The 17,567-nt window shown below is 41.4% G+C and overlaps 1 protein-coding gene across 4 annotated transcripts in view; it reads left to right on the top strand.

The window, feature by feature from the left end:
- HTR4 (5-hydroxytryptamine receptor 4) overlaps positions 1 to 14,982 on the top strand; it is a 155,381-nt gene extending 140,399 nt beyond the window's left edge. For 3 of the 4 annotated variants that reach the window (XM_033139878.1, XM_033139879.1, XM_033139880.1), the window contains exon 7: positions 14,694 to 14,981. In XM_033139878.1, the coding sequence (XP_032995769.1) occupies positions 14,694 to 14,781 (88 nt within the window). In that variant the 3' untranslated portion in view covers positions 14,782 to 14,981. Of the gene's footprint in view, positions 1 to 14,693 lie in introns of all 4 variants that reach the window. The other variant, XM_033139881.1, reaches the window with a different exon arrangement.
- The last annotated feature ends 2,585 nt before the right edge of the window (positions 14,983 to 17,567 follow it).

The raw sequence follows: 17,567 nt of genomic DNA, 5'->3' as shown, positions 1-17,567 counted from the left end.
CTAATTTTGTCTAGGAAATTGTTCTCATGTACATGCCAGCTCTTTGCTGCTGTGTTTAATCATCAACTACACCGAGAAAGCTTTGGTGACAGTAAATGTTGTGTGAAGTACCTAAGGGGTATTTATTCTAAAAGCATTGACTACTGAACCTTGGAAAACTTTTACCTCATACAAAAAAAGATGCAGTGAACTGAAGGCAGCCTGGTGTGCAGCACTGTCACACCATCAGAGATGCTGTCACACTGTCAAAGAGCACACATGTTAAATGCAGTGTGCACCGTGCACAACGTATCAGGCTTCACCATGCAAGCCCCCCTGAGCATGCTGTTTTGCCAGGCAAATACTCTGTCTGCTTTTGAAGAAATTCTATTGTACTGATGTTTACTATAGGTTTCATGTAAAGAACATCATGGGAATTTAGTGACATTTTGGTTCATTCTATCTTTCTGCTCTTTTCACATTTAATGCACAGGCACAGTTTCCTTTCAAAGGCAGGAAGTATTGGATGTAGCTTGCCCTCCTGCTATGAGAAGATGGCATGCTGATATTGACCTTGGAGATATTCTACATCCCCAAGGGATGTCCTATACACAAGAACAAAATGGGCCAGATTCAACTAACTTGTCCCACTAGCAGAAGCCCATGTAAGGACTTGAGCTTGGGGTTTTCTGCCTCCCCAAAATCCACTCTGAAGTGTCAGGAGAACCCCCAGAACTGCACATGAGGAGAGCAGAGGGGAGATTGTACCAGCAAGCAAGCAGAAATGCTTTTGCCGGTGGAATGTTTGCAACATCACAACATTCAGTTCTTCCCAGTATTTCAATGTATTCTGGAGTACAGGTGAGCAGAAAGTAAATTGGGTTCTGCTGACAGGTTGCTGTATGATTTGTAGAAGAGTGACTGTGCTCTCTGAGCCATTGTTTTCCACTTGGCTCTGCCCACCTCCCTGGCTCCAAGATACATATACAGTCGTACCTTGGAAGTCGAATGGAATCCGTTCCGGAAATCCATTCGACTTCCAAAACGTTCAGAAACCAAAGCACAGCTTCTAATTGGCAGTGGGGAGCTCCTGCAGCCAACCAGAAGCCACAGAAGCTCCATCGGACATTTGGGGTCCAAAGAAAGTTCACAAACAGGAACACTCACTTCCTGGTTTGCTGCGTTTGGAAGTCAAAACGTCCGAGTACCAAGGCGTTTGGGATCCAAGGTATTACTGTATATCACTTCTGTATACTTAAGCAGTGATTGCTCTTGGTAATTACAATCCATATAAAGTTTAAGTGAAGTTAGATACCTAATGTGGATTAATATATGTGCAATGATTGTACTGAGAGTGAATATCTAGGCAAGGTAATTGAAACACTGCTCCTGACCACTGGAATTCCTGCTCTTCTTTCTTTTCCAGTCATGTTTTTGTCCCACTTTCCCTCCAAGGAACTTAAAATGGGGTACCTGTATTGATCCTATTCTGTCTTAGTGATTACCCTGTTTGCTAGTTTAGGCTAAGAGATGTACTGCTTGCTGGCATATGGTAAGTGCTAAGGACTTAGTCCTTATGAGCAAACATCCAGTCTCCTGAAAAGATCACAGGCACTTTGCTCCTCCCCTGCTGTTTTGCTGCTGTGCTGGACTAAGCCATGGTTTGGCTTAGCATGTTATCCAACTCTGTTTTAAAAGAATATAAGTTAAACTGATGCAGCTGACTTACTGATTATTTTTACTTTATATAAATATTATCAATATCAATAAGGACATCAGTAAAAATACAAATAGAGGAGGGCCTTCCATCGAAGATTTTATAGCCTAAAATAAAAGGAGGATGAAAAATATTGCATTAATACAGATAGTGGTCAGACTGACTTTAAGAGTCCCAGTTACACAGTAGCTTCTGCCATATTTCCAGTTGATCCACATGTTACTACTTCATGGTTTCTTATTGGAATTAAATGAGAATTTACTTAAAACCGCAGCAATTAATCATGGTAAGGTCTTGCATAATGTTTTTAAATACTTTTAAATTTTGAGAAGTTTCTCTTTTCTTTTTTTGTCTGGCCAGGTTGATACTTTGAGTATGCACATCTGATGGCTTAAATAAATGATCAAACATAACAAAAGTCTTTGATTTTGACATTTGAACTGACCCCGGTAGTAAAAATATTCAGGAGTATATTATTATACTGGTATATTATTAAATTGGCTCAAGCCATTGGAAAATCTTGTTTAACATTATGGCAAACTGTTCTATTGATGGCTATGAAGATTTTATGATTACACACAGTTATTATCTCACAAAGCTAAGTGCTATTGCATGGAAAAGACCCTCCAGAGATATCTACAGAACAAGGGATTAATGTGCAATTCTAAACCATTTGAAGATGGAACAGTAAGGCAGCCACAGAGATAATAAAGTTTAAATTGCTCATGTAAATCTTTGAATGTTGGAATTTAATCACATCAAAGATCAAATGAATGGGCTAATAGCTCCCCTGATAGTAAAAGAAGACCCAAATTATTCACTGTTTTTTAAGATGGCTGATCACAATAATAATTCATTGTTTCTTTTTTTCTTAGCTATAAACAAAAGATGACTTTGCATTTGAAACAATAGTTTATTACAGGCATAGGTAAACTCCGGCCCTCTAGATGTTTGTGACTACAATTCCCATCATTCCTGACCACTGGTCCTATTAGCTAGGGGTGATGGGAATTGTAGTCCCAAACATCTGGAGGGCCGGAGTTTGCCTATGCCTGGTTTATTAGGTAGGTGGCATTAAGAAATAAACACAGATTCCCAAGAGGTCCACTGTGGGGCATTTGTCAAATGTCACAACAGCTTAACACCAAACTGTGATGCTAGTAGTGCCTGAGAATGAAATGAACTGTGCTGTTCTGAGGGCCCCTAAATGCGGGAAAGCATCACGTGTCCTTTCCTTTAGACTTTTCTTTGCCCATGAAAATCAAATTCAAGTAATAGCTGCAGTATGTCACAGTGCTTTGTTAATGACTTTCCCTTCCTATTATGCAACAAAATGGCGAGATCTCTATGTCACACATGGATCCCTAACACAGTCCTAATTTGGGGGATTCATTATTCCTTCCATTTCCAAACTGAGCTTTTCAACGGCCAGTTGAGGGACTTGCAATCTGAGTTTGATTCTCATGCCTGGTGGAAAATGTTTTATGACTAAAGGAAAAGGTGAAAAATATCAAAACTAGGATTGCTGCCATGATGGGAAGAAACCCAAATATTAGTTTAAAGGTCACATTTATTTTAGCACATGCCGAGTCCTGACATATTCCAATAAATCTTATGTTGAGACTTTGAAAAGATCAGCAAAGATTAATTTTAGTGAAGTATTTAGATGAATGTACAATGCAGTGAAGCAACAAGGGGGTGTCAGCGATGGAATTATTCATTATCTGGGAGGATGGAAAAATCACCACACGAAGGAACTGGCATGTCCAAAATGGCTTCATTTCAGGATAGGCCAAGTTCCCATTTATTTCTTATTTTCAAAAGGTTATAAACACGACATAAGATTTAGACTGAGCATCCCATTCTCCACATCCCCACCCTGAAAAATATGTTTTGCTGTTCGGAAGAAATATATGTTATAATCACACTTCAAGTGGTACAAATTGTACCTCCTACATGATCTTCCTCAGCATATTTATTTATTTATTCCATTCTATTCCATTCTATTTGTTAATCACTTGCCACAGGGCAACTTACACCAAAAGCAATTAAAAGTAATTAAAAACAACCAAGTAAGAAACCAAAAAAACACAGCTATACAAGTAAAAGACAGGACTAACATAAACATGGTCCAGTAAAAGAGGACTCATTGCTACCCTTCAAATTAAGAGAAAAGTATTTGCTTCTATAGGTGGGTGGCTCTATCTAGTTTTCTCAACAAGCACTATGGACGTGTTCCTTTAAATTACTTAGAATTCCAGTCTCTCAAACAAAAGAGCTCCACAGCAAATTAAGTTGCCTGGCTAAAGTGACATGTCTTCTACAGGCACTTTCTGAAACTGTTTCAAGCCATTTCCCTGTGTGAATGCTCCTAAAAGCAGTTGGAATGTGTTTGTCCCACAATAGCTTACAGTGCTGTAAAAATGAAACCAATTGAATCTAGGATTCTGTATTTCACCTTCAAAGTTCTTACATTTGGGGCAGTGGAGAAGATTTGAAAACCTGTCTATGATCCTTGAAAAGGCAAAAAGTAGAAAGGAATCTCTGAAATGGTAAACTTATGAGTGTAAGGTGTTTTTATTATTATTAAAGGAAACTGTTAAGGCTGATTGCCGAAGAATTGATGCTTTTGAATTATGGTGCTGGAGGAGACTCTTGAGAGTCCCATGGACTGCAAGAAGATCAAACCTATCCATTCTCAAAGAAATCAGCCCTGAGTGCTCACTAGAAGGACAGATCCTGAAGTTGAGGCTCCAGTACTTTGGCCACCTCATGAGAAGAGAAGACTCCCTAGAAAAGACCCTGATGTTGGGAAAGATGGAGGGCCCAAGGAGAAGGGGACGACAGAGGATGAGATGGTTGGACAGTGTTCTCGAAGCTACTAACATGAGTTTGGCCAAACTGCGGGAGGCAGTGAAGGATAGGCGTGCCTGGCGTGCTCTGGTCCATGGGGTCACGAAGAGTCAGACACGACTGAACGACTGAACAACAACGTTAAGGCTGGATTCAGCTAACTAGTTCCACTAGCAGTTGTGCACGTAAGGAATTCCAGTAGGGCAGTGGGGCTTCCCCCCATGCATGCCTGCCCGCCTCACATTGGCTTGGGGGATCAGGAGAACCTCCAGAACACCTTGTGGAGGGAGGAGAGATAATTCAGCCAGGCATGCAGAAATGCTTGCACTCACAGAACAATCACCTTAGCAGTACATTGGATTTGTTCCTCTGTGATTTCAGGAAATGTGGTTTCCTGTTTATTACCTATCTGAGAGCCTCTCTCAAAAATTAAAACTGGCAGCTATTTTGACACAATGTTATACTTGTAGTTTGGGGGTTTTGTTTTTTAAACATACATCTTTGAAAACTTGAAATGGTTGTATGGTTCATTTTAAATTTCCTGGTTTTTAAATGGAAGTCTGTGTTATCAACTCCTAAAATTACACATTAGAGTTTATGAGGGCTATTTGATAGTAAGTGCCTACATTAGCTGTGACTTACGATTTCATCAGACCCGGCTGTTCTTATCTTCCCAAGTGAAGTTCTTATTACTGAAAAGAAAAAAGAAGAAAACCAAGGCTACAGGAATCCAAGCCCTGGGAACACCTCACTGTACTACTGCAGTGTTTTTGGTGTGGAACTGACTTTGAAAATTACCGGTATCCAGAAACCTACAACTGGTACAAAATGCAACTGGCTGAAGCATCGCAGACCGTAGTTTGCCAGATCTTCAAGAACCCGTGCTGGATAACAGTTTGTTTTGGGACACAATTCAGAATGTTGCTTGGGACTAGAGTGCCTGAAGAATAGCTGTCTCCCATTTGAAATATACTGATGGCTAAAACCACAGTGGCGCCCACCCTGTGGAATGCCCTCCCACAGATGTCAAAGAAATAAACAACTATCTGACTTTTAGAAGATATCTGAAGGCAGCCCTGTTTAGGGGAAGCTTTTAATATTTGATGAATTATTGTATTTTGCTGGAAGCCACCCAGAGTGACTGGGGAAACCCAGCCAGATGGGTTGGGTAGAAATAATAAATTATTATTATTATTATTATTATTATTATTATTATTATTATTATTAGTTATCTTCAGAGCCATGCTCAAAATGCCGTCACTATGTGAAATAAAGCAAGTGACAGCGTGGATCAAGGTGCCTCACCCCCTTAAAAAAAACTCCTCCCTCTGCTCATTTGCCAGATCCTATCGCTCCTATCTTATAGAAAGCTTAAAGTTACTAATTGCTTAACAAATTACTTGATCATGAACTGAGTTGCATGACTTAAAGAAATTGTCTAAGCTATTGTGTAGCAGTTTTCCATCAAACAAACTTTTTGTTTAATAGGTGGTTGTAATTGCAGCTCAGCAAATTGCAGAATGGTCCATAATGGAAGTCCCATCTTATATCAGGTCCAAGTCTGTATTGGGATTCCTCATTCTCAGGAAACCCTTCAGATGCTACCAGATTTGCAAAGTATATGATTCATTTGGTAGCTATCCAAGCATAGCTTGGAATAAATGTTGAATACATCTTCTGCATGAAGGGATGCTATGCAGATCTATCCTCTAATACTTTTTTAAAAATTCACCAAGCTTTAGCATTATATCAGTCTCAAAGACAGGCACTTTTGGAATGTGTGAGCATCTTGATTGTGAATGCAACCATGGCAACTGGGTTTTAAAAAGATTAGCTGGGTATCTGGTTGCTCCTTATTGTGTTCATTGGAGGGGGGGACTTATTTTAGTTTAAAATGCTTCTTTGTATTAACAATATAGCCCTTAGGTTCAAGTGTAAGTTGCTCAAAGCCATTGCCTAAAGGATTAGTAACATGAAGCATACTGTCCTTTTTAAAAGATTTTTTAAAAAAATTATTATTAGACCGCTGACTGTCTTGGAATGGGTCACTGAATTTTTTTTTGCACCACTGAGCTAATAATCATAATTTGTATTGGTGTAATAAACACAGTCTCATCTGCTTCAATTACAGGGAGTTGTTGAAGTAGCATTTCTTAATTAAAGGGTTCAGCTCACCTTCAGCTTCTGTTTGTTTTGACAACCGGAGTATTTAACAACTTGATGCAACTTGATAAGCTTGAGGAACACTGTAACTTAGTTCTAGGTTTGCTATGTTATTATCATCTGCTTGTTGGACTCTTAGGGCACTTAAGAGTCAGACACCTGTAATTTCTGGCTATGTGCTGATTTGGATGTCTATCAGGAAACTGTGTGTTGAAAATAACACACAGTTATTTTCCAAATATTTCAATAGGTGCATGGAAAAGAATAATAATTTGCCATCACACTTGTTCGCAACCCTACGCTAACTTGGCTACTCTCATCCAAGCAACATACATCAATATTGGAATGAACCATGTCAGAGATGTTGCAAGTTAGACCTATAAGAAAATGTTGACATGCGGCCTGCTTCTGGTTAGGTTTTCAGCTGGTCAGACACAGGATACCTGTAAAACAAACAACCAGGAATAGTTATTGCCATCGAGCCTTGCTTGCTTATATAATTGCCCAGTTTTGAAGGCAGAGTGCTATAGCAGTGATCCGGTATAGCAAAAACCCTTGTTCTTTTGATTACCAGTAGCAGAAAGATTCAGGAAACACTTTACAAAATAAGTTTTAATTTTCAGGAAATGAAAAGCTCGGTTATGTCAGTTTTGTAATACTTATTGTTGAGAATGTTTATTTACCCTGGTTTCATTCTTTGATAACATGTAGTATTTACAGAATTAAACCAGCTTGCTTTAGCTTAACTAAACATATTGTGAGATTATTCCACATTATATATGTGGGTAGCGGTAAATTCCTCCTCCTGGGAAAGGGTGTAATTTCTAAGGCAGTAGAAGGCTGCACAAAACCTATTATTACTCTCCTAATTAGGCTTGTTATGAATCTGTATTTTATTTCACTTCTGGCAACGAGGCCTGTGACAATGGTTGGCGGTGTGATGTTACGGAATGACTGTTAACAATCAGAATGTGATGAACGAAGTTGTCAGCAGCAAAACACAACGCAGCTTCTGAGAGAAGGGGTAGGTGTTGGTTTGGCGTTAAAACCTCATGCAGATACAAAACGAAAAGGGCAGGAAAGCTGTCTAGGGTTAGGACCTAGGGCTGCAGGGGAGATAATGTATTTAAAATGATCAGGGAACAAAGTTTTGAACCAAGTTTCTTTGCGGGGGAAGGAGGTTGCTTCAGTACTCCTGAACTTTCTGCACTGTTAAAAAAGTAACAATAACAAAACTTATTACAATGGATTCTTTTTATAGACAAACTGTTGAAGACAGAATCCTTAACATCGTGCCATTAAAAAAATAAATCATAATTTCATAGCCTTGGATGAAGTGCTTTCCACGCAAGGCTTTCACTCCACAACAGCCATGCTTGGTCCACCCACATTTTGCAGGACATCCACAATGTGCACCCAGTTGTGGACCTTCTGTGGCTCTTCCATCTTTTCGCAGACCAGAGTGTCCAACTTTTAAAAAAGAGTCAGGGTAGCACTCTTTCTGCAGGTGTAAATGCCCTTAGTAGTGTTCTTTTGTCTTTTGGTGTGGTTTGTATGTGTTCAGTGATCAGTTGAGAGCTATCGGCTCCCAACCTGAGAATGTTGATTTCCACAGGGAAGGGGCATTGGAGTCAGACAGCTCCCATAGACATTGTATCTTGGCAGGTGCCATTAAAAGGATTGCGGGGGGGGGGGGGAATCAGGGGAACAGTTTTCCACACTGCACCGCAGTGAACAGGAGCTGTGCACAAATGGCATACGCTGCAGCTCAGTAGCCTGCTTGAAGATGCAGAAGGCAGAACCACTCCACAAAAAATGTAGTTTTAAGGAAGTGGAAAAGACAGAGTGGAAGCCCCCTGCTTCTTCTCTAGGTGAGAGAGCAGGTGGAGGTGCAGAGAAATCTCTTTCCCCTTCATGCTTAAACTGCCCAGCTCAAGTAATGATTACTGCGATGGATGCAGTGAGAGCAGCAAGTTCCTGACCTCTACTAAGCAACTTAAATGAGCTTTCACAGCCATGTCCCTCAGCAGACACACAAGTGCTGGGTTTTTTTGTTTTTGCTTAGACAAGAGCAGCATCCAAACTAGACAAGTGGGATTCATATTCCATTCAGGGCAGTTGCCTCCCAATGAGGAGAAACCCATTACTAGCCTAAAAGGAGAGTTGTTGGCCATGATTTTTTTCTCTCTCCTGTATTTCCCCCTGTCTCCAAGGATTTCTCTGACTTAACTCAATTCTCCTGTTCATCTTACTACACTATGCTTTTGGTCCATTCTTTGGATCCTAGAAGATTATTCAGGTGGTGAGGAGTGTGGCGGGGTGGGAGGATGTCTCTGAAATGTCTGAGAGGGAGCTGTCAGCTTATCTTACTTAGCCTTATAATGTGGCAAAGGGTTTTCCTTCACCCCCACCACTCTTTTTGGCTTTAATTTTAAAAAAGGTTCCACTCTGTGCACAGGGCTCTCTTTCTGCTGGACACATTTCCTGGCAGGCCACAATATTTTAAGGGCAACTAGCCCCAGAAAATTTCAGAGAAATTTCTCTCCCCCCCCCCCCCCCGAAAGAAACAGAATATCTCTCATTGTCCATGTTTTGGGGAAACTGGTGTGTGGAGGAGGGGTTGTCAAGTCCTACTAGACACATGTGTTTGAAAAATTACTGTCAGCGTTATCTTTAACGTTCCATTTCTTAGAATAAATTAGGAAATAAAATAATAATATACAGGTATAAAATTGGGAAATAAGCTAGAAAGACTCTGTAAATTTATGGAAGATCAGGAGGCTGAGTACTGTTGGCCAAGATGGAAAAGTTAGATTGACCACAATGAGCAAGTTCAAATCTAACGCTGGAATCACCAACATTGATAAAAACCTACAAATGAAATGTGAGCTACTGAGACAGATTTTTTCTTGAGGATACCCGGTATTTTCCTGAGGAACAAAGACTGTGGCAATTTTAAATCCCATCAGGTAATGGTATATTTTCACTCAGCAAGCAAAACAAACAAAACGGCTGTTTTCCCCAGGAATATAAACGTGTGTTCTTTCCTACTCACCCACTTTTTGAGTGGATAAGCCACTTTTGAGAGGGTAAGTCACTAAGAAAGCAGTTTTTCTTTTCTTCCCGCTTCTCAGCAAATATGCAAGGAGCTGGTTTTTAACACATTCTGAAAGAGCTGGCTATCCATGCTCTCTTCATAGCCTCCTGAAGCATCTGGACGCTTTTCCAGCCTAAGACTGCAAATGTTAGGATGAGTTCACATAAGCATATGAGTTTTGAACATTTCTTTTTCTGAGCGAGTCAGTACCTCCACTTTGTACTTATGGCCTCATCCTCCCACACCCAAAGAGGTGAGATCCAACCTGTTTGCCTGTTTGGAGTAAAAAGAGTGCTGAATGCATTCTTGAAAAACACAGCTATTCCTCACAGGAACCTAACTAGGACAGTGCCAGTTGGGTGCTTGTGAATGACTCTGAATCTAATCTCTGGGGACAGGACTGGCCCAATACATTTTGACACCTGAAGCAAACCACAAAATGGCACCCCTCCCTTCTGCCAGGGAAGAAGGGTTGCATCAGAAACAATGGGGCGGAATAAAGATTACATCAGGAAGCAGGGTGGGAAGAAACCAGCAGCACCTCCTATTCACCAAGAGGCCACTGTAGAGCCGCCATGGGGAGGGGCAAACAAGGAAGTGGCAGATTCAGCCGCCAAGGAGTGTGCTACAGCTATTGTGGCAGCAACAGAAGCAATTGATGCATTCCTTGGAGCCCACATCTGCTGCCTCCTTGGATCCTGCCACCTGAGGCAGTTGCCTCACATTACCTCATGGCAAGGCCAGCCCTTTCTGGGAAAGACAATGGCATCAATTGAAGCACGTCATCAAGAGGTTCTAAAGAATTAGATCAGGGGTAGCCAGCGTGGTGCCCTTCCAGTTGTTGTTGGGCTCCATTTCCCATCTGCTCCACCCAGCTTGGCCCATGATCAGGGAGAATGGGAGTTATTGCTGAACAACATCTGGAGGGCACTATGTTGACTACTTTTGGACTAGTTCTTGTTCACAGCCTGCTGCTGTATAACAGCTGGGAGCTGCCTTGACTAATAAGGGCAAATGTGCTGTTGGGTGACTCAGCACCAGAACCACAAACTAGTAATTACTGGTGATCAGTGGAAACTTCCCCCCACCGAACTCTGTAGAGAGGTGGGCGGGCTGTGTACCATTAAGGGACTGCAGACTCACAGAATGTCCTCCATTTTATTGCTTTGATGGGAGTTAAGTGAGCACAAAAAATAACAGAAACCAGAAGTGGTAGTCGTCAGAGCTTGATCATGTTGCTATTTCCCAGAGAGAGCTTTCTGTGATGATTCATGCTCAACAGGAGGTTGTGAGCTCTGAGAAATTCTCATAAAAACCTCTGTATTTGAAACCAGCTTCATGCTATAACTAATACTGCATCAAGCTATCTGTGATGACACAAAGTATTTGAAATTGACAGAAGTGTATTCTAATGCTTATGGGTTTTGTTATGCTGCAGCAATTTAGAGCTATGGGAGGATTGTCTCATTTTTAAAATAAAGCAGCTCCGGAAAGAACTATTTCTATTGTCGATTGCTGAAATGTCTCAAGACTGTAGAGTAACAGCCGTAATTCCACAGCTATTTCCGTTTCTGGGATAAAGTAAGGCAAGATAAACTACTAAGTAATCTCTGACCCTCTGATAAGCAGATTTAATGACTGCATTAGGTAATGGGAAAAAGTGAGATAAATAAAAGACCACGCAAAATAGCCCTTTGAACCATCACGGTTTTGACTGTGATGCTAAAGTTACTGCTTCCTAAAATTCTACCTTGGTACTACGTCTTAGAATTGTGAGAAAGACTTTTGAAAAGCTGAATTTAGCCAACTTTCCCTGTAATTATTGGCTCCTGGCTTTATTTTTAAATCTAAAAAATAGATGGTACTTTGTTTTTAAAAATTACCTGACTCTATGTCCCATGGATCTGAGTACTCCTCCCCTCTAGCGGTCATGCATACAGGTATTTGCTTCCCTGTGCACGCACACAGCTTTTTAATTTTGGGGGTGGAGAGACCTTATGCCTAAGACTGAGCTAGAGAAGAAACTGTGAGGGGGAGGTATTGCAAAATGATTTTTCACGCTTCTCTTTTGTCCAGTTTTTAAAGCCCATGTGGCTAAATTATTTCTGACAATTTTTGAAAGTTGTTCTTAGACTCCTATGAGTCACATACTTTAGCAGGTCCAAGCTTTCCACAGTGCACCGTGCAAAAAACACTAGTCTCAGGCTGCTCTGGTTCAAAAGGAGGGGGGAGAGAGAGAGATTGATTAAAAGCAGTACATTTTGATTTCCTCTACTCTGTCACAACAAAGTAAGACTTAATATTAATTATGTCTGTTCTTCCACTTTCTTTTTTTCTGCCAAAGGTTTACTAAAAGGTTCAGTAAACTTTCAGCAGCGGAAGAAGATGAGGAAATATATTTAATAAAGGTTTTTCTTTCTCATTACAGAGCAGAGGAAGTCAAAACGTACATTTTCTTTTCATAATAAATGTGTCTTTCTCTTCTCCGAAACCTTGTAGATCATAGAACCTTGGGATTGCAGGTAAAAAGAGAGCTCTTAGATAACTTGGCAGTGGAGGGTTGGGATTAGGTTAAAACATCCTGAAATTCAGTTTTTAAAAGATCAAAGCATGATTGAACCTGGGATCTCCTGCACGCAAATCCCCTTTGTGATTCTTCCTGCTTGGATGGCTATCTCCAGAGGGTACTTGGGGTTGTTCGGCTCCATGCTGCTTTCAATGTGGGGTTGCCATAGGGCTCAGTGCTGTTCAACATCTACATGAAGCCACTACAGGACTTTCTTGTGCATTTGTTTACCCTTCTACTTGTATTGCTGTGTTTTTAAGCTTCTGTTGTTCTTTTTAATTTTGTTTTAACGTGAGTCACTTCAAGTTATTTGGTAAGAAGAGCACCATCAGCATCAGCATAAAAATAATTGTCAGCAGTATGTTGATGATACGTTTTGATGATATGTTGATTTCTCCTTTATACCTGCGGGTGTGGCACTGGGTGTGCTAGGCCAGGCATAGGTAAACTCGGCCCTCCGGATGTTTTGAGACTACAATTCCCATCATCCCTGACCACTGGTCCTGTTAGCTAGGGATGATGGGAGCTGTAGTCCTCAAACATCTGGAGGACCGAGTTTGCCTATGCCTGTGCTAGGCCAATGTTTGGCATCGGTAATGAACTGGATGAGAGCCAATAAACTGAACCTTTATCCTGATAAGACTGAGGTGCTGTTAGTGGGTGATTCCCTTGGATGGGGTTAGAAGGAGCACATGAGCCATGTTCCTTGATGTACTGTACAAGTCTTAAAGTGCCTCATGTTCACTAACTGATGTGCATATAATTGTGTCAAATCAGCTGCATCCAGCAACTACTTCTACATCTAAACCTTCCAGTGTGAACTACTGACTGGTCATAAAAAAACAGAGGCTATTCTCAACAGGGCTTGCTTCCCACCTGTGCCCTAAAATGATAGAGAAACAGATGCTTCACAGCATGCAATAACAAACATAGTCATCCTAATCTCTCTGCTTTGTGTTCTTATGATGCAATTGTGAATTATGTTGTTTGCATTTGTAATTATAGAGCTGAACAGATGGTGAAAGGCTTATTTCAAAGCAACACATCTACTAAAATAGCCTAGTCTGGGCTCCTAAGCAATTGCTAACTGTAAGCCTGAATCATTAGAATTGGGGATTATTTACTTTCTCTTTTTCATATAACCAAGGTAAAGTGGGTTTAGCAAGATGGGAAGTGTGAAAAACGGTGGATGTTATTTAAAATTGTAGCAGCCAGGTGGAACTGATTTCTAGAGTTGTATATTTGAACCTTAAGAAAATGTGAGCCAGGAAGATTATCGAGCCATAATACTTGACACCAACTTTTTTCTAGATTTCTTTTTTAAATTATATCTTGCACCTTCTGTCCCATGAGTTTCCCCAGAGCCCCAGTTCGAATTCAGGAGCTGGGTAGCAGACTATCTAGTTAAAACTTGAAGTATCCTTAGTTACGTTTTTACCTACAGGTTAGCAGAAAGTACCCATATGCCTTTAAGCCATTCCCTCCCTCTCTTGTTTAACTTGTAAGTGATGTATCTGTGTGGCTGGTGATACCTGTACTGTTTGGGTGCTTTTCTCTCCAACCACCAGAAAATAGAGGATCAACACTGCACTGCTTCCATCTTGGTTTGTGTACTGATAGCAGAAAGAGGTGTCTAGATTAAGCCTGATTGCTACCTCCTTCCCAATAGAAAATCAGCATGTGATGTTGTGTTGGTGCAGGAGTAGAACTCTGGGCTCAGTTTGGAGTATCTTCCCACAACAAATGGCCATCATATTTCAGAACTGCCCCAGTCAGACTGGGCAGTGCACCAGAGAGCTTGTATCAGCCTCCCAAAATGTGGCATACCAAGCAGAGCTGGCTTGTAAAAAGTGCTGCTATTAAATTTTGGAACTGGCCAAATTGCAAGGACAATATTATTAAGGTGGGTTCCCTTATGGGTCCGATCCTTTGAGGTGATATGTCCACAAGTTGTCTATATAGGAGAGTGTGAAAGTTTGTGTTTGTACTAAATAGGATAAATATTTTTGCTAATCTGCTAACTGCTTCTGATAATTGCGTATCCAAATGATGCAGGATAACTAGAAATACTTGGTTTTCCTTTTAGTCACTACATTTCAAATTAAAGTCATTCTCCACATCCAAGTAGTTTAGGTCACATCCACATGATACAGTTAAAGCACTTTTATATCGCTTTAACCAGTCATGGCTCCCCCCCCCTCAAATGTAGCTTGTTAAGAGACACCCTGCTTAGGCATTTCAGAAAGGCTCTCCCCACCCCTGGCATTCCTTGCACTTGTTCTGATGTGGTCTTTCCCTCCCTTCCTCCTTTTCTGTAGGTATACAGTCTTGTACAATGGGCAACCCCAGGAACATGATAAGCTTCCGATCCATAATGACCCAGAATCCCAAGAGTCCTGCTTCTGACTAAGGTCTCAGAATGTGATCTGCCGTGCAGGACAGTTGCAAGATGATGGTGCACCAGGAACCTAATGCCAGATCAATGTTGTCTGCATTGTCATAGTGCTCTCCTGTACTGATTTGACATCAGCACCAACAGCAAGGATGTGCTTACCAGCCGGAAGGATTAGGCAGAGTCTGCAGAGAGAAGGAAGGAGATCCTTTTTTTTTGTTTTTGTTGCTGCGGAGTGATGCCTGGAAAAGTCATAGTGCTTTGCATGTGGTGCACAAACAGCAAGCAACATGCTTGATGGTTCTTGCATTTGCTTTAACAGATGTGTCCGTACACATCTCTCTGTCTCTGTCTCTCTTTTGTATTGTTATGTGGCAACAATATGAATCTTCTCCCAGAATTTGACTTGAAGTGCTAATATCAAACCACACTTTTGCTTAACCAAAAAGAAACAAGGAACTGATACTATTTTTCTCAGCTCTTTTTAATTGTGAGCTTTTACTCAAGAAATGTACTCCCCCAGCTGTGCAAGAAGAAAAGTGGCAGTCACGCTATGCATGTTCCCCCACCCTAGTATGTCTCCTGGCCAAAATATATTGAGGAGCACGAATAGCCCAAGGAGAACTACGTTGTGGCCTAGGGATATGGAACTGATTGCGGTATGAAGTCCTGCAGCTCCCACCAAACTGATCTACTGTGCACAATATGAAGATTAAACGATGAAGAGTCACAGAATGTATCACTAAGATGTCTCCATCTGCCCCCTCACATGTTGTCAATGAGATCTTCATCTGGACAAACTTTGGGCAGTGCTGCTACGAAGGAAGAGTGGGCCAGGAGGCAGAACTCTTAAGAAAGGAATAACTCACCTGTAATAGTTCACTAAGTGCCATCTTGACGTGCATGTACATTCGACCACCCTTTATAGCTGAAGAATGTGTTTGGAAAACTGACTGACTCATTTACTTGCCCCATTTTGCCAAAAGCTGGCTCTGTGGCTCAGGGACTGTGTGTGATGGACCAGTAGCTACTTGTGTATCTCTGGGTTTATCAGGATTTGCTGATGACCCCAGGAAGTAACAGGAGCAGAGCCCTCAGTTAGGGAGTAGGCAGGCACCCAGGTGGGTATCCAGTACATAATGTAAGACAGGGAAGAAGGCACTAGAGGCAGTTGCAGTGCCAACAGCTGCTGCTTGCGTGAGAAGGGTGGGACAAGTAAATATGCATTCTGGAATGGCCATCTTGGTAGGAGACGGGTTGTTCAGAATGATGAGGAGGTCCCAGGACTAAAGCTGTATTGAGCCAGGCAAAGCTTCATTGGCTCCCTAGGCTGGGACAGCTGCCTAGGTGCTGTGTCAGCTGGTGGGACCAGTAATGCTGTTTATGTGGTACCCACAACTCCTTCAGTAGAGATGCCGACTTGGTGGCAAGATGTTGGAGCCTGCTGGAGGTCCGGGTTTGAGACCCCTAGCACCTCTGCAGGTTTTTTTTTTCTTTTCTAATGCTTTATTGGAACTTCAGATATTTTCCCTGTGCAACTGTCCCTCAAAAGGATGTCAGCCATGCTTATGTCAGCAGTTTCCTGCATGCAGATGTTACTACTTTCCTTATTAGTGGTAGCTCCGCTTTTCTTTGCATGTTATGTTTATCAGCTTTGCTGTAGACCGAAGGACTCTGGGAGTTTGATTTTCACATCAAGAGAAATGTGCAGATCCAAGCATGGTTCTGTATTCTCCTTTACTGAAGATCTAAGCTAAAAATGACAACCTTGCTCTGGACAACAGGTATTTTGTTACATTGTATAATTATGTACAGATATATTTTTTAAGTGTATAGGAGAAAAACATTATTTATTATTATTTTAAGGGAATTTTTATTTTCCCATGGACGTCTTCTGAGTTTAGGAGCTAAAACATTTTCATTAGTGTTTTTTGTGTTTTTTTTATTTAAATAACAGTTTTATTTTTCTGTTGCCATGTGACAGCTATTCACTGTTTTAAAAGGAGGAGGAAAAGACAGTTTTTATAACAAAACAAATGCAATTCAAAGGACATTTCATTGGTCTACTCTTGTTGAGAGGATGAATCTATGGCTTTTGACCCTGGTGTTGCTCTGCAGACTCTTGTTGCTTGTGCAGCTGGCCCCAAACTATGGAGATTTAGAGTGCTATTTTAGTGTGCCCAGTCTCTGCTGTACACATGTGCAAAGCGTACTTCATTCTGCTGGGTAGGCTCTAACCAGCCTGTGCAACTAGCTTTACAGATTAACGTAACCCAGCTGGGGGTGGGGAGAAATCCTTTGGATATTTTGCATGCTCACTGTTGTGTGCTGCCATACCCAAAGGGAAGTGAGCAGGTGCATGAGCTTTATGAACCCCAGAGAAAAATAGACTGCATGATCTCACCAGTGTTTAAAGCCAGAGGAGCTAAAATGGGCCATCCGTGTGGCCCTGTGTTGAGATTGAGTGACTCACTTCTTTCATACTTGTCCTGCTCCGCAGAAACTAGAGAACCTGGAACAATGACATATCAGCTGCCAAATTTACATTTTAACCTTCCTCTCCACCCCCACCCCACAAGACCAGCCCATGCTGTTTTGTTTTTGAGGGGAAGCTGCCACTACCACCACATCATCCTTTGCCTGCCCCTCTACCTCTATGGGCAATTCTGGAAGTTAGCCTTTATTCTGCTGCCCTGCACCCTGTCTTTGTCAGATGACAGCCAGCATATTGTTTTCATCAGGAAATCTAGCCATCCTCACCTTTCATGGAAATATTCTTACTCCTCCCAACCACATGAAA

Source organism: Lacerta agilis, chromosome 2 (genome assembly GCF_009819535.1).
Source record: "Lacerta agilis isolate rLacAgi1 chromosome 2, rLacAgi1.pri, whole genome shotgun sequence".
In the NCBI taxonomy this organism is placed as follows: domain Eukaryota; kingdom Metazoa; phylum Chordata; class Lepidosauria; order Squamata; family Lacertidae; genus Lacerta; species Lacerta agilis.
The sequence above is the reverse complement of the archived record's forward strand: the minus strand, read 5'-3'. Positions and strand labels throughout refer to the sequence as shown.